The sequence below is a fragment of the Sporobolomyces koalae genome (assembly GCF_050403365.1).
Source record: "Sporobolomyces koalae JCM15063 DNA, S_koalae_JCM15063T_v1_ctg2, whole genome shotgun sequence".
In the NCBI taxonomy this organism is placed as follows: Eukaryota; Fungi; Basidiomycota; class Microbotryomycetes; order Sporidiobolales; family Sporidiobolaceae; genus Sporobolomyces; species Sporobolomyces koalae.
The window spans coordinates 764,056-791,161 of NW_027481769.1; the positions used below are offsets into that span (position 1 = coordinate 764,056).

Consider the following 27,106-nt stretch of genomic DNA (forward strand, 5'->3'; position numbering starts at 1 on the left):
TCTGCTGAAGGGTTCGGTGCGTGATTTTCGTATGATAACCAGTTGTTCAAGCGTTGCGATTGCGAGAGAAAGTCCGGGGCTGGCCGTGTAGGAGCTCTCGTGATCAGGTGAGAGCGAGGCTGCCGAAGCGTGTTGTAACCGGGCTGCCAAGCATGTCTTCGGATGCGAGCAAGTCTTCGGTCTCGTCCCAATCGAGAACGTCGCCTTTGTGGGAAGACGCACTGTTCTCGAGCCAATTGCTGCCAATTGGACGAAGTGCGAATGGTGACGACGGTGAAGAAGACGAGAAGGATGACTGGCTGCCGATCGACGAGAACGTCGAGTTCTGACTGTTCGTGCGGGCATGAGGATGAAATCCGACGGTCGGGCTCGCGGAACCGGACGACGAAGAATGCGTCGCTCCTCCAAGAGAAGCCGACGAGTGTTGCGAGCTGAGCGAGTATCGGTGGATGCGCGACCTGGCAGGCTCGGCATGGGTCGGAGGAGCCTGTCCAAGCTTGAGGCTGAGACCGAGGCCAATGCTCGAATCGCCGAACGGATCGTTGTATGTAGTCGAGTCGAGGGTAGGACTCGGCGCGGTGCCATCGGCACTCGACGACGGGAACGGAGCGCGGATGGATTGGGTTGGCGAGTTGCCGGCAGATGAGAAGCCGGAAGTCCCACTGCCAATGTAGCTCGACAAGGTCGGGCCGAAATTGCGAGCAGGTGCACCGGCAACCGCAGTTGAAGTCATGCGATGGGCGAGACGAGAGACCGGCTCGGCAGCGGGCTCACAGTGAGCTGAGGAAGAGACAGCGGATGATGGTGGCGAGGAGCGACGACTTCCTCCGGGAAGTGCTTGGTGGATGAAGCAGCATCGAGGCCCGTAAGGACACGAGCCATTCACAGCAAAAGTGCGGCAGAGCTCGCTCTTGAACTAGTTGTCGTCGATAAGGGTCAGTTCATTTGTTCAGGATAAGAAGCTTGTCGGAGGGCGTGTAGCGGACCTTGGGATGCCTTGAGATCGACCGTTGCTCTTCGCGGCCATGAGCGAACTGACATTTGAAGCCATAGCGGCTAGGGCGAGAGACGTGTGGGTCAGCTCTTTGAATCGCGTCCGGCACTCATTCGGAGAATCTCACCACGATCCTTTCTCTTCCCAGCTCCTGCATAGCTCGGTCTGTTCGAGGCAATGAGACGCGTCAGAAGAGATACAGAAAGGTTGCGTTAAAAGAGAAGGGAGAGATTGCAGACGCCCTTACCTTGTAGAGCTCGAGCTTGCGGTTGTTCGGCGACGGTCCAGGCAAGATCTGACCCGCGGCGGAGCGTTGCACGGACAGCATTTGATTCTGACGACCGCGCATCGCTGCAACCTTGACGACGATCTCGTTGAGTCCGCTCGTGGCGGGGCTCGCGTAGAACCCTTTCGTCTGCTCCGAGTTGACGCCGTACAACGCTGCAAGCGGATTGTCCTGGTTCATCGCCTTGTCGAAATACTCGCCAATCTCGCGCAACTTTGCAGCTGGCGGAGTCGCCTTGAGCGTCGAGCAGCATGCAGTGGTGTAGATTTCTCGCGCTTGGATGTAGAGGGAATCTTCGGGTGTTAGATTGAACGGCTCTGGATGAGCGAGTGGAGGGTAGACCTGTGAATCGAGACTCGAGATGGACGAATGACGAGAGAGCTGAGGCGAGTAGGGCGCGAGCTGCGGCGAAAAAGTGTCGAAACCGGCCGGCAAGATAGCGGGAGCCGTGTCAACAGGAGAAGGACCGAAGTACGAGTTGAGCTGCTGAACAGTAGCATTGCGGTCGACTGAGGGACGGCGGTGCGAGCCGAAGAAGGAGGTTGTCGAGGTCAAGCTCGAGGAGCGAGATCGATCGGCTGGCGAGTGCAGCGGCGAAGCGTACATCGAGTTGAAATACTGCTGTTGTTCGGCGAGCCAGTCCTTGTCGCTGTCGCCTGGATTAGGCGTCTCGTAGGTCGAGAGCTCCTCCATACGGTCCTCGCGGTCGATGGGCTTCTGTTGCAGGCGCAGGATCTCGTCGGCAATCTCGTAACGCTTGCCGTGGTCGATAAGTTGACCTCCTGAAGCGAAACGTGGCATAGCTGAGCGAGGACCATCGAAGAAGGACGACGAACGGCTAGAAGGGAAAGGGAGCGAGTTGTGACGCGGCACGGCAGACGTTTGCAGCGGAGAGAGGCGTGCGAACGGAGGCGAAGGTTCGCGCTCAGTGGGCCTTGGCGAGAAGACAAACGGTGGTGCGGTAGCAGCGAGTCTCGACAATGACTTTCTCTTCTCCTCGTCCGCCGCAGATGACCCTGCATCGGCGACGTTTCGCAGCAGGCGAGGCGAGGCGCGTCCGACAAAGCTGAGAAGGCTCGGACGGGGTGAGCGTTGCTCCTCCGGACGATGTGCTGGGTTGAACGAGTCGTCAAGTTCAGAGGTGAAAGTGAAGCTTGCGGCGTTCCAGCCCGCAGGGCTCCACGACAGAGGAGCTGGCGAGTGACCTCTCGCAGGCGAACTGGAGGCTACAGCTGCTTTCGCCGTTGTGCTTTGCTCTTCGAGAGCCAAAGGTGTCGGCGTTGAGTTCGGAGAGAACAAATCATCGTGCACAACGAGCGGAGCTGCTTGCGTGTCGTCCGAACGAGGCGGAGAAGGATGGCGAATCGTCAAAGGCGTAGCGGAAGTGCTCTCCTCGCCTGGTCAGTGCGACCTCGAAATCAGTCAACTTCGTGTGGAGGCGCTTGCGAGATCATGAAGAAGGAACCCCGAACAAGAACCGCTGCGAGTACTTACAAGTCTGATTGGTGAGCGACATGCCGGTAGCAATGATGGGCGGAAGAGGCGAGAAAGTGCGGAGAAGAGGTAGCGAGAAAGGTAGGATGACGATCGCTCAACGGTCGAGCGACAGGAGGCTGAATAGGAGGTTGGCCGAGAAAGTTGAATGAGATGAGGTCAAAGAGTTTGCGCGGCGCTTTGGCGGTGCAGAGCAGCTGTAGGCAAGGCCGGCGGAAGAGAGGGTGTCAGTCGTCGTGCCTAGACAATGTACACGTGTCGGGACGAATTGTGCGACGTGAAAAGAGGAAGCAAGATGATGATGAGGAAAGCGACGAGCGGTTCGTGTGGGCTCCGTTGATCAAGGATCGCCCGTCTCTCGCTCGAGCGAACTCAATTGTCGGATTATTGACAGCGTTGTGTCGCTAGCCTGAATGGCCGATACACGGTCAAAGAGTTGTACTCACGATTGGCCTGGGTCAGTGTATGCCGAAGATTGAAGACGTCCGAAATTCAGGCGAGGCGGTGTCAAAGCCGAAAAAAAAAAGTTGGGCTGCGGATCGAAGAAGGTCGCGACTTGCGCGTGATTGCGAACGAGGCACGAGCGTTAGGACGAGGATGTGATGGCGTGTGGAAGTGAAGATCAATGATCAGTACAATGAAGTACAGGTGCGCTTATGCGAGGGTGATCGAGTTGAAAAGGCGGGCGAAAAAACAGCCTGGAGGAACTCCGAAAGCAATCTGTCGGACGAGCATGGCGCGCTAGACTCTGGCGACTCGGGCTCGTGTTTTTCGTTGTCTAACTTTTATCGCCGACGTCCGAGGTGGACGAACGACGGGCGTCGAAATGCGCGCGCGTGAGAGAACTGGTCTGCCACGCTGAAACAAGTTCCGCTCGCGACCATTGCGATCTCGCCCAGAGTTCGAGACGCGTCCAGGGACTGTGTCTACACAATAAACAGCGCAAGTCAGCTCTGTGACAGTGCTGTGCTCTTCAGTACCCTCTGTAAAGAACGCGCAGCCGGGATCACCCACAGTCCCGCGCGCGCGCGTGTCTCGCGAAGAACACGTCATTGAACCGTTACATATAGTAGGCCTCCACCCTTTTCTCGGTCTTTTACTGTACTATGATGAGGGGCAGCGCACTTGTCCCTTGTGAATCATATGATTGGCCTTGAACTGGAAAACATGAGCGAGTGGCAATTGCGAGACCGTGCAGATTCCGTACGATTAGGGGGCTGTGCACGGACCTGCAGGGACAGCAATTTGCCTTCTGGCGGTGCTGTACCGCACCGCACGTTGTAATTCTATTCGGGCTACAGTACAGACTGTTGTATAGCCTAATGAAGAGCGCAGTCCGACGTGTGCCGTCGCAACGAGCGACATCATATGCATCATAGCTCGCAGTTCTTTTCGGAGGGTGCGCACCCTGTTTTCCCTGACGACAATATTTAAGGAGACACTCCCTGGTAGCTATCTTGTTCTGCTCTCAATCCACATAGCCAGTCACTCGACTCGTGCCATCACACTTCAGCGCAAGTTGATTCATTTTCGTTTTGACGGAAGGTCCTTCTCGATCGCAAATTGCTCACACATTTCTCTCATTCGACACAGCTTCCTTCCGCCGTCTCGCTCTGTCCGTTCGCCGTTCCACCTGCTGTCGCCAAAAATGAAATCCGCTTCCCTACTCTCTTTTGGTCTCGCCGCCGCCGTCGCCTCGGCCGCTCCGACCCCGAATCGCTCCGGTCAGACTGACAATGCCCCCATTGAGAAGCGAGGATACTCTGGCCAGGCAACTTGGTACACCCGTAGGCTCCTCAGACTTACCGTGTCGAGTTGTGCGCACTTTGGCTGACCTGTCGTGGCGAGCAGAGAATGGTAACCCGGGAGCCTGCGGAACCTATTCGTCCGATTCCGACTATGTGGTTGCACTTCAATCGTCCATGTACTCTGGAGGGTCCCACTGTGGAAAGAAACTGAAGATTGTCAACACCGGCAAGTCTCAAACTCACGCCAAACTCTTATTCGCATGTTTTGGAAGCTGACTGTCGGCTCTACCCATACTTTAGATTCCGGCGCGACTACCTACGCGACGGTACGAGACGAGTGCCCGTCATGTGAAAGCTCGCAAAGCATCGACCTGTCGACCGCCGCATTCTCGGCGCTAGGCGACAAGTCTCAAGGAGTTCTTCCGGTCTCCTGGAGCTGGGCAAGTCAGATTCGACTGCATTTTGCCGATCACAGCTGCTGACCTTTGTATTTTTGCATCAATAGGCCTAGGCTAAGCCGCCCATATTTCGTCTTTCTCCCGCACCTGCATGTGTTCCACTTGTCTCCTCTCTTTCGCATAAACCCCTCGCCGCTGGACGGCATCTTCCTGTGACTCAAGGAAGCGTCCTGATGTCCAAAGTCTGTAGCGTCCGCTATTTATACCGTGTAGCCCATTAACGGAACCCTTGCAATCATGCCGCCTCTTCCCGTTTACGAAAAGGTCATGACTGCGTAAGCTTTCAAAAAAACAAGCGTCATCGCTTTTGAGCGTTGCGACTGTTTTTGCCTGCCTTTGGTTTCGGTTCTTGGACGAATCCACCCTCGACAAGAGCATCTCGCGCAGCTTGGTTGATGTCTTTGAACCGGTCCGGTCCGAGATGAATGCCTCCATACCATCGGCTCACGACAACCACAACATTTTGCACGTCCTAGACCGACACAAGCATTATTCGGATCAACCCCTATTGGTAGAAGCAGGCTATAAAGCGATTCACTCACGATGCGCTCGAGCAAAGAAGCCAGTGTACTACCTGCAGCTTTCTCTCCATCATCGTCGTTGTCACTGTGCCTGATCCCGTCGGAAGATATAAATTGATATGCCGAAATGTTGTGCCTGCCAATCCCTCGCATTCAGCATGAGCATATCACATGAGCAGAGTGTCTCGTAGTCGAGCATTTCCTCACGTTGCTTTCGAGATCTTGTTGTTCGAGAGAAGTGTCGTCATGACTGCCTCGACCTACGTAACATGAGCTGATCAGATTAGCGAGCGATGATCGTCTGATGGGGCAGGAATCCTAACCTCATCCATAGACTGAACACGCGCAGCATGGCCAACGAATAGCTAGACAGTCGTCAACGCATACGAAAGTCAATTTGCTGAAGGCCTCGTGAGCGAACACAGGCAAGGCAGACCCACCGATTTCCTGTCGACGAGACCTTCGGTCGAATAGATTGCAGGACATGGCACTTCCTTGGACGGGCCTTTACGCCGCGCTTTCGGTAGTGCTGGTTCAGGTATCCGGGTGTCGTCGTTCTCGTGCTCGTCCCAAACCCTATCGCCCTCGTCCTTGTCGTTCTTGAGCGTCTCTTGCCGTTCTTGCTCGCCTCGCTCCTTCTCTTGCTCCTGCTTGCGAACCCATTCGGTACAGATTTGCCGCACGTATTCAATTCCTTCGAAGAGGCACACTTCTTCCTGCCATTCGACCCCCAAATCGGTTGCATCGCGGTCATGGAGATAAGTTCGACAGACTCGTCCGAACAATTCGTCGGTCACGGCGAACTTTGAGAGGTACCGATCATGCAGTTGAATCAATGGCGGCTTTTCAACGGGGTACTCTGGGAACGGGATCGAGAGGATCAAGTGGAGCGGAACATTTTCGAGTGGAGGAGCGAGGGTCGTCGAGAGGATCAGGCGGAGTGGATCAGGATCGCCCGGTTTCCAATCGGATGATGGTGAAGTCCTTGCAGGCCATGGACGGTGCAGTCGCAGCGCCGACGCTTCTCCGGTATTGTAGATCGCAGCGAGAGAGGTCAGCTCTTCCGAGATGTATTCGGCTACTTCGTCGCCGACCGCCATGAGCTCAAAGTTCGAGCACAGGAGGGCGAATTCGAGCTCATCGTCGTCTGTCGCCATTGAGTACGTCGAAAAGGTGAAATGTCAAGAGTGCCGAAGACTTATGACTTCACCGGTTGATTGATTTCTCTCAATTTTGCTCTCGTACAAGCATGGGTTCAGAGCAAAGCTGCACATTACCGAAACAAATGAGGAGTGGGCGTGACTAGTGTCCGTCAAAGGAAGAAAACGCAAGAGCGATAGTAGTATAGTGTCTGTCTATGTCGAGGCAAAAAGGGGAACGTGGAAGGACTTGACCATGTTGCTGAAGGAAAAGAGGTATGGGAAGCGAAAAAGAGGCGCGTGTGGTAATGCTACAATTTCGAGAATGGTCTTTAGAGATTGCCAGAAAGGATCGCATCGATTTGCGTGTTGATAAAGTCTTTGCGCGGGGCGAAGTCGGCATTCGGGAACAGCTTGGCGAGCCCATCTCGGGCTTGTCGCTTCGACAATTGCATCACTATTGAGCCAGCCGAGTCAGGATCAGTCACACTGCCGAAGGAAGGTCAAAGAAGGAAAGAACGCACGATCTTGTCCAGCCAGGAATTGCTTCAGCATCGCGACGACGAGCTCATCCGAAGGGTTAGACTCGTCATTGGGCGCCGGGGGAGCCGGCACGTTGAACGGGTTGCCGCCGAACGAGAAGGCGGACATGCCAGACTGTCGACGAGGAAGTGCAGACATGGGAGGTGGAGGTCCTCCGAGTCCTGCGAGACTCATTTGTGACTGATAGGTGGCAGCTTGTTGGGCGTAGGGACTAGCGCCGTAGCCAAATTCAGTTCCGCCGTACACGCTTGCCGGACCTTGACCGTAGCCGCCGTGAATACTGCCAGGGCCTGCGCCTGGTACAGCGAAGCCTTGTGACGGTAGCTGCGGCAAGTTGAACCCAAGGGTTGAGCGGGACGCGCCTCGCGTGTGAACCGTGTCGCGGTAGTAATCGGGTCCGCCCTTGTAGGATCCGGCAGGAAGTTTGGTCGCGAGGGAGAACCCGGCGGTCGAGTGAGACTTCTCGGAGCGAGTATCGTAGTTGTAGTCTTCCTCGGCGAGAGCCGCTTCGTAATCGGAGAACTTGGACAACGGGATGCTCGACTCGTCGAACGCCTCCTCTTCGGCTTGTAACACTTTCTTCGATCGACCTTCTCCGACGACAACACGAGTATTTCCCCACGAGAAGTCGTCGAATTTCCAGAAGGAGTAAACCGGGAGCAAGAACGAGTAGACCGGGTAGGCGATCTGCGGTTCGAGCAAACTGTGTCAGCGAGTCATGCTCAACGCGATGAATTAAGTCAGCCTGCTTACGATATAGATGATCAGCCAACCGATGAACTGCCACTGCCTTTTGAGCAGGAAGATGATCGCTTGGAGACCGTAAACTGCCGCGATCATGATGAGGGCGATTACCGGGATCTGACCACTGCCAGTCGCGACCGTCACAATGAGATACACCTGATCACAGAGAAGACCTCATCATCAGCCACGTTTTCATGAAATCGATCGGAAGGAGGTCTTACGAGATAAACGAAAGTCGCCGGCAAGATGATGGTGCCGAGCAAATCGATGAAGACGACGAATCGCATACCAAACAGACCTGCGAAACTGTCGCGTGAGGACTTTGCGAACTGGGAAGCAGAGCGAGAGCCACTCACAGAAACCGCACATGTCAGGAAGGAACATGAGTTCGGCCAAGTTGTGCACCGTCGAGTTGATCCAGCGACGACGTTGTGAAAGCAGGATGCTCCAGGAATGGGGGGCAACCGTCATAGCGTGAGCATCGGCAATGAACTTGGTCTTGTAGTTGGGGAAGTGCTTGAGGATGAGCGTGGTGAGGTAACGATCTTCTCCGAGCGCTAGCAAGTTCTTCTTGTGCAGAGTATCGAGCACGCCCTGTCAAGCCATCATCTCAAGCTGTCAGAGATAGCAGCTACTGAGTCAAGCGAGGAGAAGAGGGACTCACGTCGGAGTAGTCGTCAATGATAAGCGAGCTGACAAGGAGAGGTTTTCCCTTGTCGGCCGAACGAATGCGATACATCGTGAAACTGTTTGCCTGTACGGTGAGCCAAACGAGCTTCGCTGAGCGATGGCACAGACAGTATCTGCTTACCAACCGGGAAGACATGTAACCGAACCAAAGAGACTCTCGAAAGCTTTCGCCATGTGGTGAGAGATGAAGTATTCGTAAACTGTCGTTGGCCGTGTGATCAGCATGGCGCCAGATCGCTTGAGCGCAGCGCGATTGAGTCTCACCTTGAATCATGGTCCACCACGAGTCCTGCTCGTTCTCAAGCCTCGTCTCTCCACAGATACCGATGATCTGCGAATCATCGGTGCAAGCAGCGACGAGGCGATTGAGCGAGTCGGGTGCGACGGACGTGTCGGCATCAATGACGAACATAAACTGCGAACAGGCCGTGTCAGCTAGAGGTTCAAAGCCCATCAGAGATAATAGCTTTCACTCACTTCGTAGAGTTGGGGGTCGACTCCAATCACATTCTTGATCTGGTGGTACATCTCGAGCTCGAGCGGGTACATCTCGCTGTCAAAGTGCACTCGGTTGAGGAAGCGCATGGCGAGGATTTGCGAGTCACGCTTTCCTCGGTTGCCAGGACGCGAGCGTTCCGAGGGTCGACCAACCTTAGCAACAACGATATCTGTGCGGAAACAACAATGTTAGTCTCGACAAGAGGCAAGCTCTCTCTACTCGATGAACCACGCACAAGGAACGACATCTGTGCAACATCCCCGGATTAGCTAAGCGGTTCCTCGATCAGACGAAGATGGTATGAAGAAACGTACGGCCTTCGACTTCGTATAATCCCGACCAAACTTTTCCGTAGTTCAGCTGTTTGCTGCCTTCGGCAACCGACTTGAACATGAGTGGATCGGGATCAACGGTCTGGTCGACGCCGAGGATATCGAGTACGATTCGAGGGGTTGGACGGTCGTTACCGGATCCGACGATCATACCGTCACAGATGATGAAGATGAGCTTGCGCTTGTCGTCGTAGTTGAGGACGGCAAGCGAGTCGATCGTTTTCTTGAGTGATTCTTCACCCTCAGTGTAGCAAGGGACTTGGCCTGTCGGAAAATATGATTCAGCGATCGTTCGTTCTGGCATGATGGGCCGACTTCTTCGCCGGCGGAAAGAAGCTCACAGATGACGAATTTGTCGCGCATCTCAGGCATCCGCTTCGAGCCGAACTGAAGCGCGGCGAGGAACTTGGCGAGAATCGTGAGCATGATGAGGATCGAGAATGCCAAGAGCAAATTCGGCTGGATCTGGCATCGGGCGGACTTGCGGAAGTCGACCTCGCCGACGTAAAACAATGTCGTGATGCAGTCCATGCTCTCTTGCAAGGTTGTCGGGTCGAGCCCGAGGTTCTTGATAGGTTCAGTCAGATCCGCTCCAGGTTGCGCCTCCCACAAGTTGGCGAGGTCCGAGTTGAGGAACTGGTAGCGGCTATCGAGGAGCATCTCGTACTGGTTGGCGAGCGCGGAAAGTCAGCGATCCGAAATCTCGAAACACCCACTCTCAAAGGAGACTCACAGTGTAGAAATAGTCGGTCAAATCGTAGACACTGCCATTGACGACCGCCCACTGTCGTCCTGCCGAATCTGCATCCTTCTTGATCTTGCTGCGCTCGTACACAATCGGGCCCTTGTGATACTTCTTCATGGTCGGCAGGAAGGTGTCAAAGTACCAGTTGCTGTCGTGGAGAGCCGAGCCAGAATAGGACTGGAGCGAGCCAGAAGTGTGAATAGCGCCTGACAGTTGCATTTATACTTCAGTTTCGAGCTCGGAAGGAAAAGTTATTGGAGGAAAAGACGGGCAACTGACTCGGGACGTTGGCCGTAAAGTTCTCGAATTGGAGTTGAAGCGATTGATCCCGCGTAAGGGTCGGGCAAGCCGTTGCAGGGGGACTGTAAGCGAGAGCCGGACGAAACGTTCAGTAGCTACACTTCATGTCGTCAGGCGAGAGACGAGACTTACATCGGGAAGTAGTCGGTAATGTCGAGACCACCCAATTCGAGCATGAGTTCGGAGGTGACGGTCTGACCGGGAATGTCCGAGTGCCTGTGCAGAATATCGTGATGAATAACCCCGTGTCGTTCTTTCGTGGTGAATCGCGACAAGACTCACTGAACCTTGTAGAACTTGGTCAAGTCGTAGACGTTACCTCTGACTCCGACCCAATAATCGCTCGCACCGCCGTGGTAACCGAGCTCCTTGATGTTCCATGCCTTGTCGAAGTTGGGACAGAGCAGCTTGCCGAAAACGATGATGTCTGGCAGGGGGATGGGGCGGATGAGCACATTCGACATGCCGTTCGAAGAGGAAAAAACAGATCAAACGAACAGAAGATGACAACTCCGCAAGAGAAGAAGATCAACATGCACAGGGCGAGCTGCGCAAGGGAAGTATCAGATCAACAGGTCGTAATTCAATAAATGCGGCGAAACGCACCTTTTCGCGCCAGGCCATTCTCACGTCGGGACGCTTCATCCTACCAAGGTATGTCAGGCAGACGCTCGGAACCCACCACGTGAGTCCCCACACCATGGCGACCCAAATTCGGCGAGCTCGACTAGTGGCGATCTCTTCGATTGCTTTGCCTTCGCCCTCTTGTGGCTTGCCATCTCGATCAAGCACTCCCTCCTTGTTTCCGCCTGCGCGAGGAACATCCGCGAATCCAGCAGGAGTAGCCTTGTCGGTTCCCCAAATCTCGCTCTTTGTAATCGGGTTCTGCGATCCTCCATGCAGCCCTGCGAGGTATGGCGCCGATGGAGGCGCGAGCGAGAACGTACTCTCGTGGTGCGCATGTTGACCGAATCCTCCTCCTCCTCCAAAGTGGCCGCTCGAACGCACTGTATCGAAGGCGTTCGTCGATTGGTTTGGATAGGTCATGAAGCCCGGGTTCGAAGCCATCGGAGTGGCAGGTCCTCCTGCACCTCCTTGATTGTACAGCAGGTCGTCGACGCTGTCACCGATGACACCACCTTGACCATATGAGCCTTCGCCTGCTCCTAGTTGAGGCAAGTATCCCATCTCGCCCTCGTCACCCGCTCCGAATCCTTCCTTGTCCTTGGTCATGAACGGAGAACTCGAACCGCTCGCGACTGCTGCCGAAGTCGTGACCGTGTCGCGATGGTCAGGCCCTTCGTTCGCGCGCAGTTGATCCTCCGTGATCTTGAATGCGCGGTACGACAACCAGATCCGGTGAGTTCCGAGAGCAAAGTCCCCTGCTTGTTGCGAGAATCCGAAATCAACCAGGTAGCTCTCGGCCGTCTCCTTGGTACCGCTCGCCGCGGAAGGCGCGAGACCATGACGGTACACGAAGGTATCGTAGTCGACATCAAATGGCAGGTCGATCTTTTTGCGCGCGGTGAGTTCAGCGAGATGGTACGCCGAGATTTGCTCCCGGAGCCGTCTGATGTCGACTTGGCCGGGGTGATTCGTGTCATTGGGTCGCAGTGAAATGACGTTCCATACGTGCGTGCGGTCGAGGAGGATCAGGAGTTGGGCGAGCGTTGCATTGATCTGAGACGATACGGGATGAATGGCGAGCGTGTCGAGCAGGGGAGCAGTGTAGTCGATGTCGGTCGGCAGCAGAGCAGGCGAGGAACGTATGGGAGAGGGACGGCGCAGGGGTGACGAAGAGATCTGCGCTGCGACGATCGTGTTGTCGTCGAGAGGGTGAACTTCGGCTGCGAGGGAGGGACCACTGAAGAGTTTGGCAACGAAGCCATCGGATGAAGCTCGAAGCATCGCGACAACGTCGGGATCGAGGTTGTCAGAGTCGGTTTCGACAAAGCGGTTCGAGTCGTACGTGACCGATCCCGCAAAGTGCTGGATCCCGAACGCACTCCTCGCGCCCGGACCTCCCGGAGTCGAAATGAAAGCGGGGTGGCTCGAGAAATGATCTCGCATTCCTCTGAGCAACTCTTCGTCCGCCACGTCCGGTTTCGTGCCTTTGCGCAGGCTCGAACAGGTCTTGGCGAGTCCACCTAGGAGGCCCCCTGGTTTGCGATCCGCCTTGCCGCCAATCCTGCCTCCTCGCAACAGCTCGACTCGCGCGCTGCCATCGGCGGGCAGAACATCAGGCAAGCGCACTCCGTCTTCCTGCGCTCGCGCTGCGATGCCGTTGTCCCCGTCGAACTCGTGTTCGGCCAGCCAGAAGTTGGCGAGTTCGGATGCGTAGTTGGCCGTAAAGTCGTCGTAGCCATTGAGCGCGCGCACGAGCAATCCAGAACCAGGGCGGCCGATCGCGCGATTCGAGAAGCCCGGTTGGCTGAACTGGAGGATCGAAGACCCGCCGGCTTCCTGCAGAGCTGCGATCGCCTCGTCTCCCGGGAACAGCTTGTGGTTCGCAGTCTCGACAATGAACGCGAACAGGATCGAGTAGAGCGCGTTCATGAGGCTGTCACGTTGCTGGTCCGCGCCTTCGGCTCGCAGGATCGTCGCCGTCATTTCCTTCCTCGCCCACCGGACCCGGTTCGTCAGGACTCGCTCAAGCTCTTCGGACGAGGTCCCGAGCAGTGAAGCTGCGTGGTCGAGGTCTTCCCGGTTCTCGACCCAAGCAGGCTCGGACTGGAAATCGTACGCATCCGCGGGATGCTCGGCAAATTCGAGGTTGCCGAGTACGAGGATCGCAGCGAGGATGCGGAAGATGGATGCGACGTGGCGAGGCTTGAACGCGAGGGTCTTGAACGCCGCGCGGAGCTCGTCGAACGCGATCGAATCGTCAGAATGCGGCGTGCCTGGAGGCAGGCGGTAGCAGGCCGATTTTGCGAGCAGGCGATACTCGGTGATGTCTTCGAAGAGGCCGAGCTGTTCTTTCTCGTCTTTGCTCGCACCAGCGAGGAGCTGGTAGAAGGCATGGAAAGTTCGCTCCTCCCTTGCGAGTTTTGAGAACCGGGTCTTGTCGAGGCCATACGCGAGAAGCTTCGCGGCGGCGAGTCTGCCATCGGCAGCAAAATGAAGCTCGAGCAAAGACGCATGACGGGTCGACGATGGGGTCTGGACCGTCTTGGCCGAGCCGAACGAGGTGAGCAGGGTCGAGAGGGCTGCGACCTGGTCGGCGATCTTGGTGTCCTTTTTGGTCGAACTCGACAGCCGCAGGATCTGCGCCGTGAAGAGCTGTTGTTGCATGGACGAGCCCGCGCCCGAAAGACCACTAGGAGTTGCATCCAAAACCTGGGTGAGTGCGATAGTCCAGAGGGAGCGAATGCGGGGCAGACTGACCTGTACACAATCGACTGGGTCTCTCCGGTTCTGCGCATTGCGACGTAGGCGCGACATGCGAGGTCGTACGCGTGCGGGAGGGTGAGCTCGCCGCCTCGGCCCTGGCGGACGCGGTAGGCACGATCCTCGTACTCTGCCTTGCTCGCCTCGCTCTGGTCGGCAGTGACCTGGAGCGGGTTCACGACGAGGAGGGTCGAATCGCCGACATAAGTCGAGTGGAGGTGGTGGCGCAGGCGCTGAGCGACGACGTGCGAGATCGAGTCGTGCGACGGCACCGCGACGCTCGCGGTCGAGCTGGGCAGGAGCGCGGTCAGGTTGTGCAGCGACTGCGGGTCGGGCGGGGGGCCGGCCATCGCACGCAATTAGCACAAGCTGGACCGGGTGTCGGGACTGGAAGATGAGGCGACAGGCGCGGGTCGGCAGACGGAGAGAGTTGTGGAGTTGAGGGATCGGCACGCGCGATCGAGGACGCCGCGCGGTCTTGATGCGTCTCGAGCTCAAGGGGCGCAGGCGATCGAGTCGGAACGAGCGGGCCCAAATGATCGGGAACGGCAGGGGCGAGGTGACTCCGGTGCGAAATATCGAAACTCACTCGAGGCGATTCGCGACGGCGACACGCGTCGTCGAGCTTGCCTGTGCAACTGTGGTGCTTCGCTCGCCCGGAATTGGTTCGGAATGGTGACTGCGCTGCACTGCCTGTCGTACGTCTCTGCAGTCGTCGGGCTCATCTTTGTGCTGCTGTCTCTCGGTGCGTTCCCAATTCGCACCGCCTACTCGATCGAAGTCGACTCATGCGCTCGTTTCGCTTCACTTTGCTAGCCAGCGGTCTCCTGTATGGTGCGTGACGGCTCGAGGCGCGAGAACAACCGCCCGCGTTAGTGCTGACTGCATGCATCGCCCGCACGTGACGTTCCCTTGTCCAGTCGCCGAAGTCATCGAGGAACACAGCGCGCTGGCCAAGACGATCGGGAAACGCTTGATCTACGTGAGTGCCGCCTCACCGAGCGGAGCCTGAATGGCGCGACCACTGACGGTCGGACCCTCAGTGCATCGTCGTGCTGTACGGCGTCATGTACGTCGCGGATGGCCTGCCTGTGCACCTCGTCGCCTCGGGTATCGCCGCCCACTTGATCTAGTCAGTCCTTCCGCAGTCTCACCGCAGGGTAAACCTGAGCTCATGTTGTCAAGCCTCGCTTTCTTGCTCCCGTCCTAGCTTGACCAATTTCCGCAAATCGTGGCCGACCATCTCGCTCACCTCGCTCAGCTTCATTTTCTCGTGCATCTTTGTCCTCCTGACGCACTACCTCTCATTTCGACATTTCTCGGCAAAGCAGTCGTCGTCGAAACACCACTACACCCGCTACAACGCCTACAATCATCGCCGCGGCGCGTACGGCAACAGCGACAACGAAAGCTTCCTCGAGGTCGCCACCTTCTTCGCAGTTTGCGTCTGGCTCGTGCCCTTCTACCGCAAGCCGCGCCGTCTCTCGTTTCCTCTGGGCCCTTCGACCGATGCTGACGGCTCGCTTCTCCCCCTCTCTGCTTGCAGTGTTCCTGAGCCTCAGCGCAAACGACAACGTTCTGCCGTCGGCCGGCGAATCACCCGCTCGAGCTCGCGAGCACTCGACCTCATCCGTGTCATCCCGTCCGAGTTCTCCCACGGTACCAACTTCGCCGACGTTCGGTCGTCACTCGCGCCAGCGTTCCTCGATGATGAAATCTGCTCTCTCTTCTGCCTTCTCGATTGTTCCGTCTGCCCTGCGCCCGGCCTCCCTGTCGTCGAACCTCAACTCGATCCCGATCTCGACCGCAGGATCAGGCGACCGGTTACTCAAGTCTCCCTCGCCGACGATTGGGTTCCAACCTTATAACAACGCGAACTCTTCTCGAGGAGGAACAGGAGGCAGCCCTCACCCCGATGCCTACGTCGCAAGTCCCAAACACGGCTCGTTCTTCTCTTCGACCGGACCTTGGAATTCGTCCGGTGGCAACGTGTCGCCGATCCAACCAAGCTCCCCTTCCCTCGGTTCCTCGTACCCTCCTCCCGCAGGAGGATCAGGCTCGAGAGGACTTGGACTCGGAATGGGAAGCAGCGCGTCTCCCGCTCTCAGGGCGGTACATCCTCCTGGAGCCCCGGTTCGGAGGCACACGACGCAAGCGGACGAGGGAAGCTTCAGTTCTGCCGCGGCACGAACGTACGATTCGAATGCGTCATCCTATGCCGGCAGCAGCAGCAGACCCGTTGGAAACGTAGTCACTCTTGGACCTGTCAAGAGACGAACGGGCACGGCAGCGCCAGAATCAAATCTGCGATGATCTATATAGGACAGCACAAGAGGGATGTTCTCTCTATCTAGCATTATTCAGTGTAAATAGACATGGTTTTTCTCAGGCTCTTCGGTTCGCTTCCTCTTGCTCCTTGCGTTCCTTGCTCTCCTTCTCCTCCTGTTCGACCGCTCCATCCTTGGCGTGTCCGACAGGTTGTCCCGCGAATTTCTTCCTCAAGACTTCGAACCTCCTCCTCTGTTGCACACTGACCGATGGGTTCGCTCTCGCCAACGCCGTTTCAAAGTGTCTCATCTCGACTTTTGCGGGTCCTGAACTTGCTCCGTCTTGGGGAGTCGTGACAGGGGGTCCATCGAGATCGATCGAAGTAAACATTTCCCGCAGAGACGCGACTGCGGCTTCTCGTACGAGCGCACTGAGATCGGCTCCACTCAATCCATCGGCACGAGTATCGAGTGCGATCTTCTCAAGATTGACGTCGTCGCTGAGCGGAGTCTTCTTCGTCAACGCTTTCAGGATTTCAACCCGTTCGGCGGGAGAGGGTAGGTCGACATAGAGCAGTTTGTCGAGACGTCCAGGTCGAACCATGGCGGGATCGAGGATGTCGGGTCGGTTCGTCGCACCAATCACGAACACTTGTTTGCGCGATTCGAGGCCGTCAAGCTCGGTCAGGAGCGTGTTGACGATACGAGCGGACGATTCAGACTGGCGTCGAAAAGTCGTCAACGCTCTCGGTCTCGGTCTTGCCAAAGGAACGATTGATTTGGGAGAGCAACTCACGAGACTGTCATCTCGACGGGGCACCATGGCGTCGAGCTCGTCGAAGAAGATGATGCAGGGTGAAGAAGCGCGGGCGCGCGCAAAGACTTGACGAACAGCGCGTTCGGATTCTCCAACGTACTGCACAGCCCCGTTTGAGCTACAGTCAGCCGCTGTGAATAGGAATTAACGCCACGATTGTGACTGACCTTGTTCAACAGCTCAGGACCTTTGACGCTGATAAAGTTGGCCCTGCTCTCATTCGCGACTGCTTTGGCCAACAGTGTCTTACCGTTTCCGGGAGGTCCCCATAGCAGGACGCCACATGGGGCATTGAGTCCCAGCATCTTGAACACATCGGGTCTTCGAATCGGTCGAACAATGCTCATCCTCATCTCCTCCCGTACGGCCTGGAGAGCTCCGAGGTCCTCCCACGTGACGTCGGGCACCGTCGTGAAGCCTTCGCGTTGCGACGATGGTTGAACGATTGTAAGGGCACGAGTGAAATCGGCGTTCGTGAGGGCAAGAGTCGAGAGCTGTTCCGTCGTGAGGGAATTAGGGTGTGTTCGCAGGAAGGATGCGATCGGAAGTGCAGCAAGAGATGGTGGCAGGGTCGCGAAGGGAGGCACAGTCGCGAGTACGGGCGCAGCAGATTCGAGCGGGGCAGGCGAGTCTTCCGCGGCGGGAGTTGTTGGGATGCTGGTGGGTGGTGTGGCCGTCTCGTCGTCCATGAGCATCGCCTCGTCGGACGGCGCCTGGCCCAAAAGACCAATCGCGCCTTCTGCGGTCGTCAGATCGGTTGGCGTATCCTCGCCGAGCTGCTCGAAGATTCTCTTGACTGCAATCACTCCCGCAGCGCCTGTTAGCGCGCTCAGATCCGCTCCAACGTATCCCGGTGTCGACTTGGCGAGGAACGCGTAGTCAAAATCGCCGCTCAATCTCAGCTTGGCCATCAGCACTCGCAGGATACTGTTGCAATCAGAATGAGCGCGCATTTCGGGATCGTGGTTGAAAGTCAAGCCATCTCACCGCTCGCGTCCAGCTTCGTCTGGTACTCCCATCGTGATCTCGGCGTCGAATCGACCAGCACGTCGAAGCGCGGGATCAAGCGAGTCGGGACGATTTGTCGCGGAAATGACCATGACCGGTTTGTTGTCCGTCTTGTCCCACGACAGATCTACAGTATGGAGTATCAGTATGCATATCACGCCGCTCAATCGAGATGCTCGCGCACGTACCATCCATACAAGTGAGCAGCTGCGCCACGATGCGACGTTCCATCTCTCGCTGGGCAGTTTCGCGTTTGGGCGTGATAGCGTCAATCTCGTCGATGAACAGGATACAGGGAGCATTTCTCTGTAGAGCGATCGGGATCAGACTCGCGCTCATTGGAAGCGTCAAAAACGCAAGGATGCCTCACCGCCGCTTCTTCAAAGGTTTCTCGCAATTGCTTCTCGGATTCTCCCGACATTCCCGAAACGATGGATGGCGCCGAGATTGAAATGAAAGGCATTCCGAGTTCCTGTAGAGATGATCAGAGGTCAGACGAGGAAATCAGGCTCGAGCGGGAGAATTTTCGGCAACTCACTCCGGCGATTGCTCCGGCCAGCATGGTCTTACCGCAGCCTGGAGGACCCACGAGCAGAACACCTCGCGGAGGCCTCACGCCAGTGTGCAAATACACCTCTGGATGGGTCAGAGGCAGCGCCACGAGCTCCAACATGCTTTCAATACATGCATCAACACCTCCAAGATCTGCCAACCTCGATGTCGGGGGCGTGTGGGTCGCTCCTGATCCGCCGGTAGCCGCTGGTCTCGATCGCTTGGGGGTTCCAGGGTCCCTTGTCGAGGTCGAAGGACGCAGTTTCCGTTTAGATGAGGAAGTTGCGGGAGGCGCTACAGCATCGGACGATGTGACTCCTTCTGGGAGAGAGGAGGTCGAAGCTACTGGAGGTGTATCAGGCTGATTCTGACTAGCAGCGAGAGGCGAGGCAGCGTTGAGTGACAGGTTGTTCGTTCGGCGATACATTCCCGATAGCTGACGATTCAGGTGCAGCAGCGGCTGTGACAGACCAGCAGAATATCAGCTTGGCCTCCCTATGAAGCGATGGACTCGTCCGTACTTGACTGGCGCTCATGATGGATGCGCGAAGGCCGGAAAAAAGAAGTTCTGAACGCGTTTACGAATTGGTCATTAAGCGCGATATACCTTGCCAAATGTCTCGAATACATTGTTAACATACGCTTGAAGGGTAGCGAGGGCGGGAAAGGAAGGATAGTAGGCTATCGAGCAGCTGTTTACATAAAGTCATTTATGACTGTTTGTTTTGCTCCCATCACAACAAGCAAAGCCCGGTTAGCTCAGTCGGCAGAGCACCAGACTCTTAATCTGGTGGTCGTGGGTTCGAGCCCCACATTGGGCGAGCTTCTCTTTTTGTTCTTACACCCTCTTCCTCATTCAGGCAGCTACGGCCTCTTTTTGCCACTCGGCAGAGTTTGCTGGCAAAAAACGAAGCTCTCAACTACTACACCAGGCTCTCTGTGGCGCTGATTGAGCAGTAAAGCGCTCGAGAAGCTCAAAGGCTCGAGCGTGAATGACCATCCCTGGGATATTGATTAGCCCTCAGGATATCAGACAAACAAAAACATTGCAGCGAGAGGAGCCAGTCAACATATGATACCGGATGCAGATAGACAGAAGATCGCAACCGATGCTTATAGACGATGCAATCGATCTAAACCAGGCACTCCTGACTCACGAAATGACCGTCAGCTTTCGTTAGCAGGTGACTAGAATTACTGAAAATGGTGACATACCAGCTTTCCGAAAAATCTCAATCCAGACACTGCAGTCGCGCTGTTCAGGCTCGAGCTGGCGGCATCACGAATCTCTGGTCAGCTCTCTGACGGATCTATCGAGAACACACAGGACGGACGTATGGGAATCCGAGCAGCTCAAAGATCTCTCTCTCGTTCTTGACAATCTTGAGCGTTCCCGGCCTGAAGCCGTTCGGATTCTGTCGACGTAGAATCGAATGTTAGCGCGATGAAGAGCCGTGCGCACTTGCGTGGCGATCTCACCTCATCTTCCGCAGCGTACTGTTCGGAAGCAAACAAAATGCGATCAACTTCACCTCTGTCGTGCTCGATAGGTTGAGGAAGCTATGTTACCTTTTCCCCAAGCCCAAACTCGTTCAAGCACCAACCCTTCTTCTTCGCGGTATGGCGCAAGAGCTTCATCAGAAGTGCGTCACCTGTCGTCCCCAGCAACATGTATGGGTAAGACGGGTAAGGGGCGAGGCGGATGTCAATCCGTCGAAAGTGTTGGTGTTGCGGCAGTTTGATCAGCCCCTGACAGCGCAGTATGATGAAAGTCAGTATCTCACGCTCGAGACAGGGGTAGTCAGAGGGAAAAGGAGCAACGCACGGCGTATTTTTTGGGTCCAAGCATGAGCTCGTTCTCCTTTGTGATCAACCCTTCTGCCTCCAATTGCTTGACGATTGAATCCATCATAGGCTTACTGACACTCGTCTGATCCTTGTCGATGAAAGTCTTGTGTCGCACTGCAAGGTCAATGTCGGAGGAAAACCCGACTCCTCGACGATACGAGCCCAAGATTTCACATTCGAATTCTGGGTCGAGTCTCTTTAGCGAATCCTCGAGGGCTTCTTTGAGCTTCTCCATCTCTTGACGAGGTATCAATCGATCGATGTCCTGATAACCGAGGTCCGGTGTTCAGCTACTGTGGTAAGCGAAACCAGTCATTGACAGAACATTTCTCACGTCTTTATGCAAGAGACCAATCTTTTGTGCCTTGCTCAGCTTGATGGCACCTTTCTGATCGGCTGCGATCAAATCGTCTGCCGTTTTGCACCCATATTCGACGAACGCCTCCGCCCTCTTTGGACCGATCCTGATCCGAACATCCAAAACGTGTCAGTTTTTGCAATCAATGGGAATTGGACCCCAAAAACGGCGGCAGAAGCTGACGAATAGAAAGCAACGAGGTTGAGCATCGCCTTGTCATGTTTCGAGAGCAATTCGAGCTTGAGCACTTTCTTGTTGACCAACCGCTGTTCGATAGTGGTCCATGCGCTCGAGAAGAATTCGGGCAGAGCTGCGTCGAGGTCTCCAAACGTGACAGCTTCGACTTGCCGCTGATCGAGTCGATGATAGAGAGGGTACAAGGCGCGATGCGCATCTTTGAATCCGACAGCACCTGCAAGAGGGCTCGTATGAATATACGAACAGTAGATTTAAAACTGAAACAGGATCGAATTGTGAGACTCACTCTTTGGAGAGACGCCTTTGATCAGTTCGAGGAGTTCGAGTTGTCTCAAGTCTTGCATGATTCGTACTAGGTCGATCTCGGTCGAGGGTGAAAACTGGGATCGCAAGCTAGTCTTGCGCGCTTCAGTCTTGGTCGAATACAGTCGTGTCGAAGCTGATAGAATAGAGAATGGACGAATCGTTCGGGAAGGAGTGTTTGGACCCCAAATCATCCTCGAGGTCCTGCGATAGGCTGGTGCTGAAACCCTCGGCAAAGCGCCTTGCCTCCTGAGTCTCTCATTCTGACCTTGATCTTGATCGGGTTTCGTCCCTTTCCCAATCTTGCGAACCCTGTCCTGTCTGACCACTGTTCCAAAGTGGACAGGTGCGATGACACTGTACGGATGCCAAGGCTCTTCCCTCCAAGCCTTGGTCATCTCTTCCTCAATCTCGATCCTGGCATCCAATCTCACTTTCCAATCCCGAGTCCTCTCGACATAGGTCCGAGCTTGTTGTTCCGCCAATCGTGCACGAGTTTCGAGTCGACCTCGAGCGGTGAGAGGAGTGATTCGAGTGAGTCGTCTGAATTGAGCTGGATGACAGACCCGAGGGATTCCAGTCATGTGCATCGAATGAAAGTAGCCCAAAGGATATTCGCGGGGGTACAATTCAACCAGGCGTGTTTCGGCAGTTGAGGCAGTGACTGAAGAGGGGTAAGCCGTCTGACAAGGGCGAGAAGAAGAATGAGGGGCGCGAGACAAGACGCGACGGATCATTCGAGTGAGCATGATCCGCTTGTCGTGGATAGAGACGAAACAACGAGCGCACCTGACTCTTCTTGCTAAGCGCTGTCCCGGGAGCGATGAGCAGAACAGGATGAGGATTAGACAAGTGAAACGTAGCGATCAGATGGCGATATGAGGAAACACCGCCTGAGCAAACACCGCGTGACAGCGAAACGGCCTGAGCGAGACGAGAAAATCGATTGCTCGGAACATCGCCCGAATCCAGCCGCTCACTGGTATTGCCGACGTGGATAATACCGAGCATAATCGAGATACTCTCGAATCTCGACACAACAAACGTCGAGCTTAGCCGATATTACGAGTTTTAGCGGCTCATCTCTCCTTTCCATGTTCTAGTCTGTTCTGATACTCGAGATTTAGCTTGTCCGTGTTTGGGTTGAAATATCTCCAATTCGGACTTGGGTTGCTGGAAGTCGCGAATGGGAAATCGAAATCTTGGATAAATCCAAGCTGGTTGAGTGGTACGGGCCCCTGTCATTCGAGCAGAGTCTGAGCCTTGGAAATTTACGATAGAAGATCGACAACGGGCGTACCATGGACGAGGGATCGTGCGAAACAAGCTCAGGTGGATAGCCATTAAAGACGAGGTTCGAGCATCTTTCGATAATCGATGTTCCCGGCGTATCGATATGCAGTTGACAATCTCGTGAATCGTGTATCCGTATCTGTCGAACGAGGCAAAGTCAGCGTTCGTAAACGCGAGGGTGAGAGTTTCCCTTGCACCGCAAAGAATGGACGTCGAGATCGTGGCGTACTTGATGTCCGCCCAAAGCGATCGTACAGTCTCGACAATCGACAATCATGACGCTCCCCTTGACCCGTGGTAGCAAGACGGTACAGTGTGCCAGCCTCGAGAGGTACAAAGCTGGAAACGTAGCTGTCGACGCTCCAGTGCGAACGAGGTCGACATGGCAAGAGTCGAGATCTTCAAGTAGGAGAGCTTCATTCGTGGTCGAATGTGGAAGTGAAGCGTACGTCAGGGTCGAAGTCCGATGTTGACAGAGTTTGCGAGACGTCGGAGGAGGGATCGGTTGATTGGCTGTTTTGACGAGTCTCGAGCGGTCGAGTTCAGGGTTTGGAGTCCTCGTACTCGAGTTTGTCGAGGTCACAGTTGCCGCGACGGCCGGTACTGAACGTTTGAAGCTGAATTTGGATTTCGGGATAGACTTGTTCGTCTGGGCGTCGACTTTTCCCCTCATTGTCTTGAGCTCCTATTGATCCGGTCACAATGTTGATCAGATATAGCCTAGATGGTTTGATAGGAACCTTGGGGGAGAGAAGCGACCTACTCTCTCGCATCGACCGAGTTCATAGACTGGCAATTCCCCTGCGCGTGCGGTCAATTCGACGCTCAATCGCTGAAGCACTCTGTTCGCCTCGTTCGATTCGCTTTGATCGAGATCTCGATCGAGAGCTATGAACGATCAAGGTCAGCTTTCGTAAAGGAGCTGATTCTTGCGATTAACGCAAGAATGACGAGAAGCATTACGAGAGCGCACTTTTGAGCTGGGCGGTCCATCGCTCGATGAATTCCAGAGGCGATTCTTCTTCCATTGGTCGTAGCAAAGCTCGACTGTAGTGCAGCGGGGGATCGTTCCTGCCAAGTGGGGGTTGATTGATGAGATGAGCTTCTCCAATCACGCACGTATCAACGTACAGGACGAACGCTACAGCCTGAGATGTGATCGTGTGTCGGCGGAAGATGCAGATTGGCTGATTTCGAGAGCTGGAATAGCGAAGCTGATCCAAATCTTGCAATAGATCGGAGATTCTTGCCGGCTTCGCTCGTGACGATTCGTCGAGCGCGAGACGTGGCAAAGTCGCGTTTGGGGTTCCTCGAAAGAAGTCCAAGAATGCGCCGTCGGATGCGAATTAAGCAAGTCGAAAGTGAGAAGCTGAAAACGGGATCGAACGCGACGGCCGAGAATACAACAGCTTTTGATCCAGATTGCTGTCGATACATGGGATGTAAACTCTCGAGCGAACACTGAGCTCATTGTGCAGCGGCCAAGCGAGTGAAGAAGCGCAACGCCTGTTCGGACTCTCGGTAGTCGGAAGAGTGCAGACGAAACGAGCTAATAGTTCACAAAAGAAAGGAAGGATGACAAAGAAGCAGAAGAAAAAGGGAAAGAACCGCAATCGAGGTGGGAGAAGGTCATCAAGGTAACGAAGATGAGCGAGTCGCCGTAGATGGGGTTTCTCGCTTCCCCATTTGAGGGGGTCCAGTGCTGTTTGAGCCTGTTTTCTATTTTTCCGTGTACCTGAGAGTGTCCAAACTTCCTGGCTTCGAGAGTGGGGGGGTTGAAATCGAATTTTGGTGGCAAGTTTTCCCCCGAGTCTACTTCTGGATCGCGCCGTAGATGGGCCAACTCTTCTCGTGCACCTGCGCCTGACCCGCTGGCGACCCCGGAATGTCCTTCTTGAGTTTCTGTTGCCATGATCGAATGTATATCACGGTGAGTGCCAAGCTGGGAGTTTGAGAGTACCTGGAAAGCAGGTGAGGGCAATTCGCGTACCAGTTTCTCAAACACGCAGTTGTTGAAGACTCGCTCGGGCTTTCGGCAAAGATAGTATTCCTGATAGAGTAGGGTAATGAGACGACCGTCTTTTACAATGAGCTCGAGGAGGGAAAGAGACCGACTTGGTTGTTGCGTTCGAGACATTGCCAGTGAGCGTCAAATTCTTTCAGACACGTCGATCGCACCTTGGAGATGCTGTGCAGCGTGACACACGAGAACATGCGGATCAGTTCTATGGGGGCCTTTCCAGGATGGAATGGGTCACGAGGCTGGCAACACTTACAGGTCTTGGGCACACCGTGTCACTTTCCTACCTTCCTTGAGGCAGTGAGCTGGATCACGGTTCTCCGACTTGCACAGCATAAAATCCTCTGTCGCGGTAGATCGAGTCAGTCCCCAGTGTCACGCTGACGAGAAGCGAGAATTGAGCGAGCGTACCGTTGTAAGGCTTGCAGAATTCGCCGATAAAGTACGAAGCAGACTTGAGCGGGGCCGAAGTGACACCAATCTCGTCCACCTCGGGCACGTTTGAAGGCATCGGAGTCGGGCTGTACGACGAATGCGGTACGATGAGCGATCGACCGATTGGACACCGAAGAACACAAGCGCAACTCACTCGACATAGTCCTTGACGGGGAATCTTTATACACAAGAGTCGACGCGCGTCAGTATCAGGAGCTCGAGGAGGGTGCTCGAGCAGTGTGGGAGACGGGAGAGACGAGGGAGAGCAAGCCTCACTTTGCCTCGCGGTGGGTAGCCTGACGCGTGCAGCGGGATCAGCGAGACAGCTTCGAACGGGTAATCAAGCACAGCGAGACTCACCATGGTATGAAGTGGTGCCGGATGCGCGTTGAAGTCGAGGGCAAGAGACCGGAACGACAGCTGCTCTCGAACTGATCACCTCGTCGCGCTCCGCTCCACCCGCTCGACTCGCCTAGTCATCCACCATTCGCACGTCAGGCTCGCCAAGTGAACACCAGTAGCGCCTGCGCCCGCGAACTCCCGCCGTTCCTGTCCCCTTTCCCCTCCATCCCCGTCCCGCTTCCGCTTCCGCTTTCACCCCATCGCGCACGCTCGCTCGTCCCCGTCACGATGCAGCCACAACAGCAGCAGCAGCAGACAAACAGGATCAAGGAGGTGTGGGCCGAGAACCTCGAGGAGGAGATGAGTTACATTCGTGCCGCTATCGACAAGTACCCGTTCGTCGCCATGGTCAGCTCTTCCCTCCTGCGCTTCCACACGAGCGAGCCTTGACTCACTCGACAAGCCTTTCTCGCTCTCGCAGGACACCGAGTTTCCAGGAGTGGTCGCGCGTCCGATCGGGTCGTTCCGAGGTTCGAGCGACTATCACTACCAGACCCTCCGTTGCAACGTCGACCTGCTGCGCATCATCCAACTCGGCATCACCCTCGCAGACGAGAACGGTGACCTCGCGCCCGGTGTGTGCACGTGGCAGTTCAACTTTCGCTTCAGCATCAACGACGACATGTACGCGCCCGAATCGATCGAACTCCTCACCAAGTCGGGCATCAACTTTAAGCGTCACGAAGAGTATGGCATCTCGGTCGAACACTTTGGCGAACTCCTCATTTCGTCCGGCCTCGTCCTCCTCGACGAGGTGCAATGGGTCTCGTTCCACTCGTGAGGAGTCTCGACGCTCGCCCTTTTCCCTCTCTAATCGCTGACGCCCGATCACGCCACTCAGGGGCTACGACTTTGGCTACTTGCTCAAGATTGTGTCGTGTTCGCCATTACCCCCTACTGAAACCGAATTCTTTGATCTCCTGCGAGTGTGGTTCCCCTGCATCTGGGATATCAAGGTCTGTTGGCTCGCCGCCCCCTTCGGTGCTTCATCGGTGGTACTGATTGAAGCCTCATCGAGCAGTACCTCATGAAAAGCTGCAAGACCCTCAAAGGTGGACTCCAGGAGGTGGCCGACGACCTCCAGGTCAGTTTGGTCGCTTCCCTCTCTTGCCCTCGTCCTGGGAAAGCTGACACGCTCTCTTCTCTCTTCCGTGAAGGTTGCACGGATAGGACCTCAACATCAAGCCGGATCCGATTCGTTGTTGACTTCGTCGACGTTCTTCAAGATGCGTGACAAGTTTTTCGAAAACTCGATCGATTCGAAATTCATGGTTCGTTCCCCCCGCTATTCCTGTTCACCTACGATTCCGATTGATTCTGACTCGAGAGATGTCTCGGGAACTAGGGCGTGTTGTACGGTTTGAATTCTTCGAACCAAAACCCAACGACAGGACCTCGAGAATTTGCCGGAGCGGTACACTACCCGATCAACCCGCAACAAACGGGAGGTTCGGCGAATGGCGCAGGCGGGAACGGTAACGGTCAACAATACTCACACTCGACTCCGACCATGTCGGCCATGCCGTTACAGCAAGCCGTCAGCTCGGCGATTCAAATCATGAGTCCGAGTCCAAAAGTTCAACCTCGGTAGTTTTTTCATCATGGTTTCGTCGATGCTGTTTCTTTTCTTTCCACCTGTGCTTGTAGTGTACTATTACCCTATCTCGTGTGTCGCAGAGAGGCCTGTAATATGCGAATATAGATCTTCTCCCTCGCCCTGTGTTT

At 55.4% G+C, this 27,106-nt stretch overlaps 8 protein-coding genes across 8 annotated transcripts; 2 read left to right on the forward strand and 6 right to left on the reverse strand.

The window, feature by feature from the left end:
- Nucleotides 1–103: 103 nt before the first annotated feature.
- JCM15063_005774 (uncharacterized protein) lies at nt 104–2,796 on the reverse strand (the record flags this gene model as incomplete). The annotated part of the gene is made up of 5 exons (XM_076675995.1): nt 104–916; nt 987–1,056; nt 1,122–1,159; nt 1,242–2,677; nt 2,775–2,796. The coding sequence occupies 5 exons, from the start codon at nt 2,794–2,796 to the stop codon at nt 104–106; spliced, it is 2,379 nt and encodes a 792-aa protein (XP_076537134.1).
- Nucleotides 2,797–5,278: 2,482 nt separating this feature from the next.
- JCM15063_005775 (uncharacterized protein) lies at nt 5,279–6,658 on the reverse strand (the record flags this gene model as incomplete). Its single annotated transcript, XM_076675996.1, has 5 exons — nt 5,279–5,452; nt 5,523–5,637; nt 5,709–5,761; nt 5,825–5,866; nt 5,942–6,658. 5 exons carry the CDS (start codon nt 6,656–6,658, stop codon nt 5,279–5,281), a joined length of 1,101 nt encoding a protein of 366 aa, XP_076537135.1.
- Nucleotides 6,659–6,972: 314 nt separating this feature from the next.
- On the reverse strand, nt 6,973–14,230 carry JCM15063_005776 (uncharacterized protein; the record flags this gene model as incomplete). The annotated part of the gene is made up of 19 exons (XM_076675997.1): nt 6,973–7,097; nt 7,165–7,870; nt 7,937–8,083; nt 8,149–8,225; nt 8,284–8,521; nt 8,592–8,673; nt 8,739–8,817; nt 8,882–9,032; nt 9,095–9,285; nt 9,352–9,363; nt 9,431–9,712; nt 9,790–10,114; nt 10,182–10,399; nt 10,473–10,555; nt 10,626–10,709; nt 10,776–10,920; nt 10,992–11,040; nt 11,100–13,809; nt 13,878–14,230. The coding sequence occupies 19 exons, from the start codon at nt 14,228–14,230 to the stop codon at nt 6,973–6,975; spliced, it is 6,057 nt and encodes a 2,018-aa protein (XP_076537136.1).
- A 322-nt stretch (nt 14,231–14,552) lies between these two features.
- On the forward strand, nt 14,553–16,193 carry SVP26 (Svp26p; the record flags this gene model as incomplete). The annotated part of the gene is made up of 6 exons (XM_076675998.1): nt 14,553–14,625; nt 14,697–14,714; nt 14,801–14,862; nt 14,924–15,012; nt 15,091–15,347; nt 15,427–16,193. The coding sequence occupies 6 exons, from the start codon at nt 14,553–14,555 to the stop codon at nt 16,191–16,193; spliced, it is 1,266 nt and encodes a 421-aa protein (XP_076537137.1).
- Nucleotides 16,194–16,265: 72 nt separating this feature from the next.
- RIX7 (putative AAA family ATPase RIX7) lies at nt 16,266–19,060 on the reverse strand (the record flags this gene model as incomplete). Its single annotated transcript, XM_076675999.1, has 8 exons — nt 16,266–16,868; nt 16,944–17,063; nt 17,132–17,891; nt 17,952–18,099; nt 18,161–18,278; nt 18,343–18,444; nt 18,511–18,984; nt 19,046–19,060. The coding sequence occupies 8 exons, from the start codon at nt 19,058–19,060 to the stop codon at nt 16,266–16,268; spliced, it is 2,340 nt and encodes a 779-aa protein (XP_076537138.1).
- Nucleotides 19,061–19,637: 577 nt separating this feature from the next.
- JCM15063_005779 (uncharacterized protein) lies at nt 19,638–23,552 on the reverse strand (the record flags this gene model as incomplete). The annotated part of the gene is made up of 15 exons (XM_076676000.1): nt 19,638–19,672; nt 19,740–19,794; nt 19,859–19,939; nt 20,004–20,021; nt 20,094–20,273; nt 20,350–20,637; nt 20,707–20,836; nt 20,914–21,142; nt 21,215–21,367; nt 21,500–21,784; nt 22,397–22,469; nt 22,532–22,663; nt 22,754–23,209; nt 23,288–23,412; nt 23,498–23,552. The coding sequence occupies 15 exons, from the start codon at nt 23,550–23,552 to the stop codon at nt 19,638–19,640; spliced, it is 2,295 nt and encodes a 764-aa protein (XP_076537139.1).
- A 784-nt stretch (nt 23,553–24,336) lies between these two features.
- Nucleotides 24,337–25,055, reverse strand: JCM15063_005780 (coiled-coil-helix-coiled-coil-helix domain-containing protein; the record flags this gene model as incomplete). The annotated part of the gene is made up of 5 exons (XM_076676001.1): nt 24,337–24,426; nt 24,515–24,574; nt 24,640–24,712; nt 24,801–24,888; nt 24,956–25,055. 5 exons carry the CDS (start codon nt 25,053–25,055, stop codon nt 24,337–24,339), a joined length of 411 nt encoding a protein of 136 aa, XP_076537140.1.
- Nucleotides 25,056–25,609: 554 nt separating this feature from the next.
- On the forward strand, nt 25,610–26,972 carry POP2 (CCR4-NOT core DEDD family RNase subunit POP2; the record flags this gene model as incomplete). The annotated part of the gene is made up of 6 exons (XM_076676002.1): nt 25,610–25,729; nt 25,803–26,158; nt 26,223–26,337; nt 26,403–26,465; nt 26,539–26,652; nt 26,727–26,972. The coding sequence occupies 6 exons, from the start codon at nt 25,610–25,612 to the stop codon at nt 26,970–26,972; spliced, it is 1,014 nt and encodes a 337-aa protein (XP_076537141.1).
- Between the last annotated feature and the right edge of the window lie 134 nt (nt 26,973–27,106).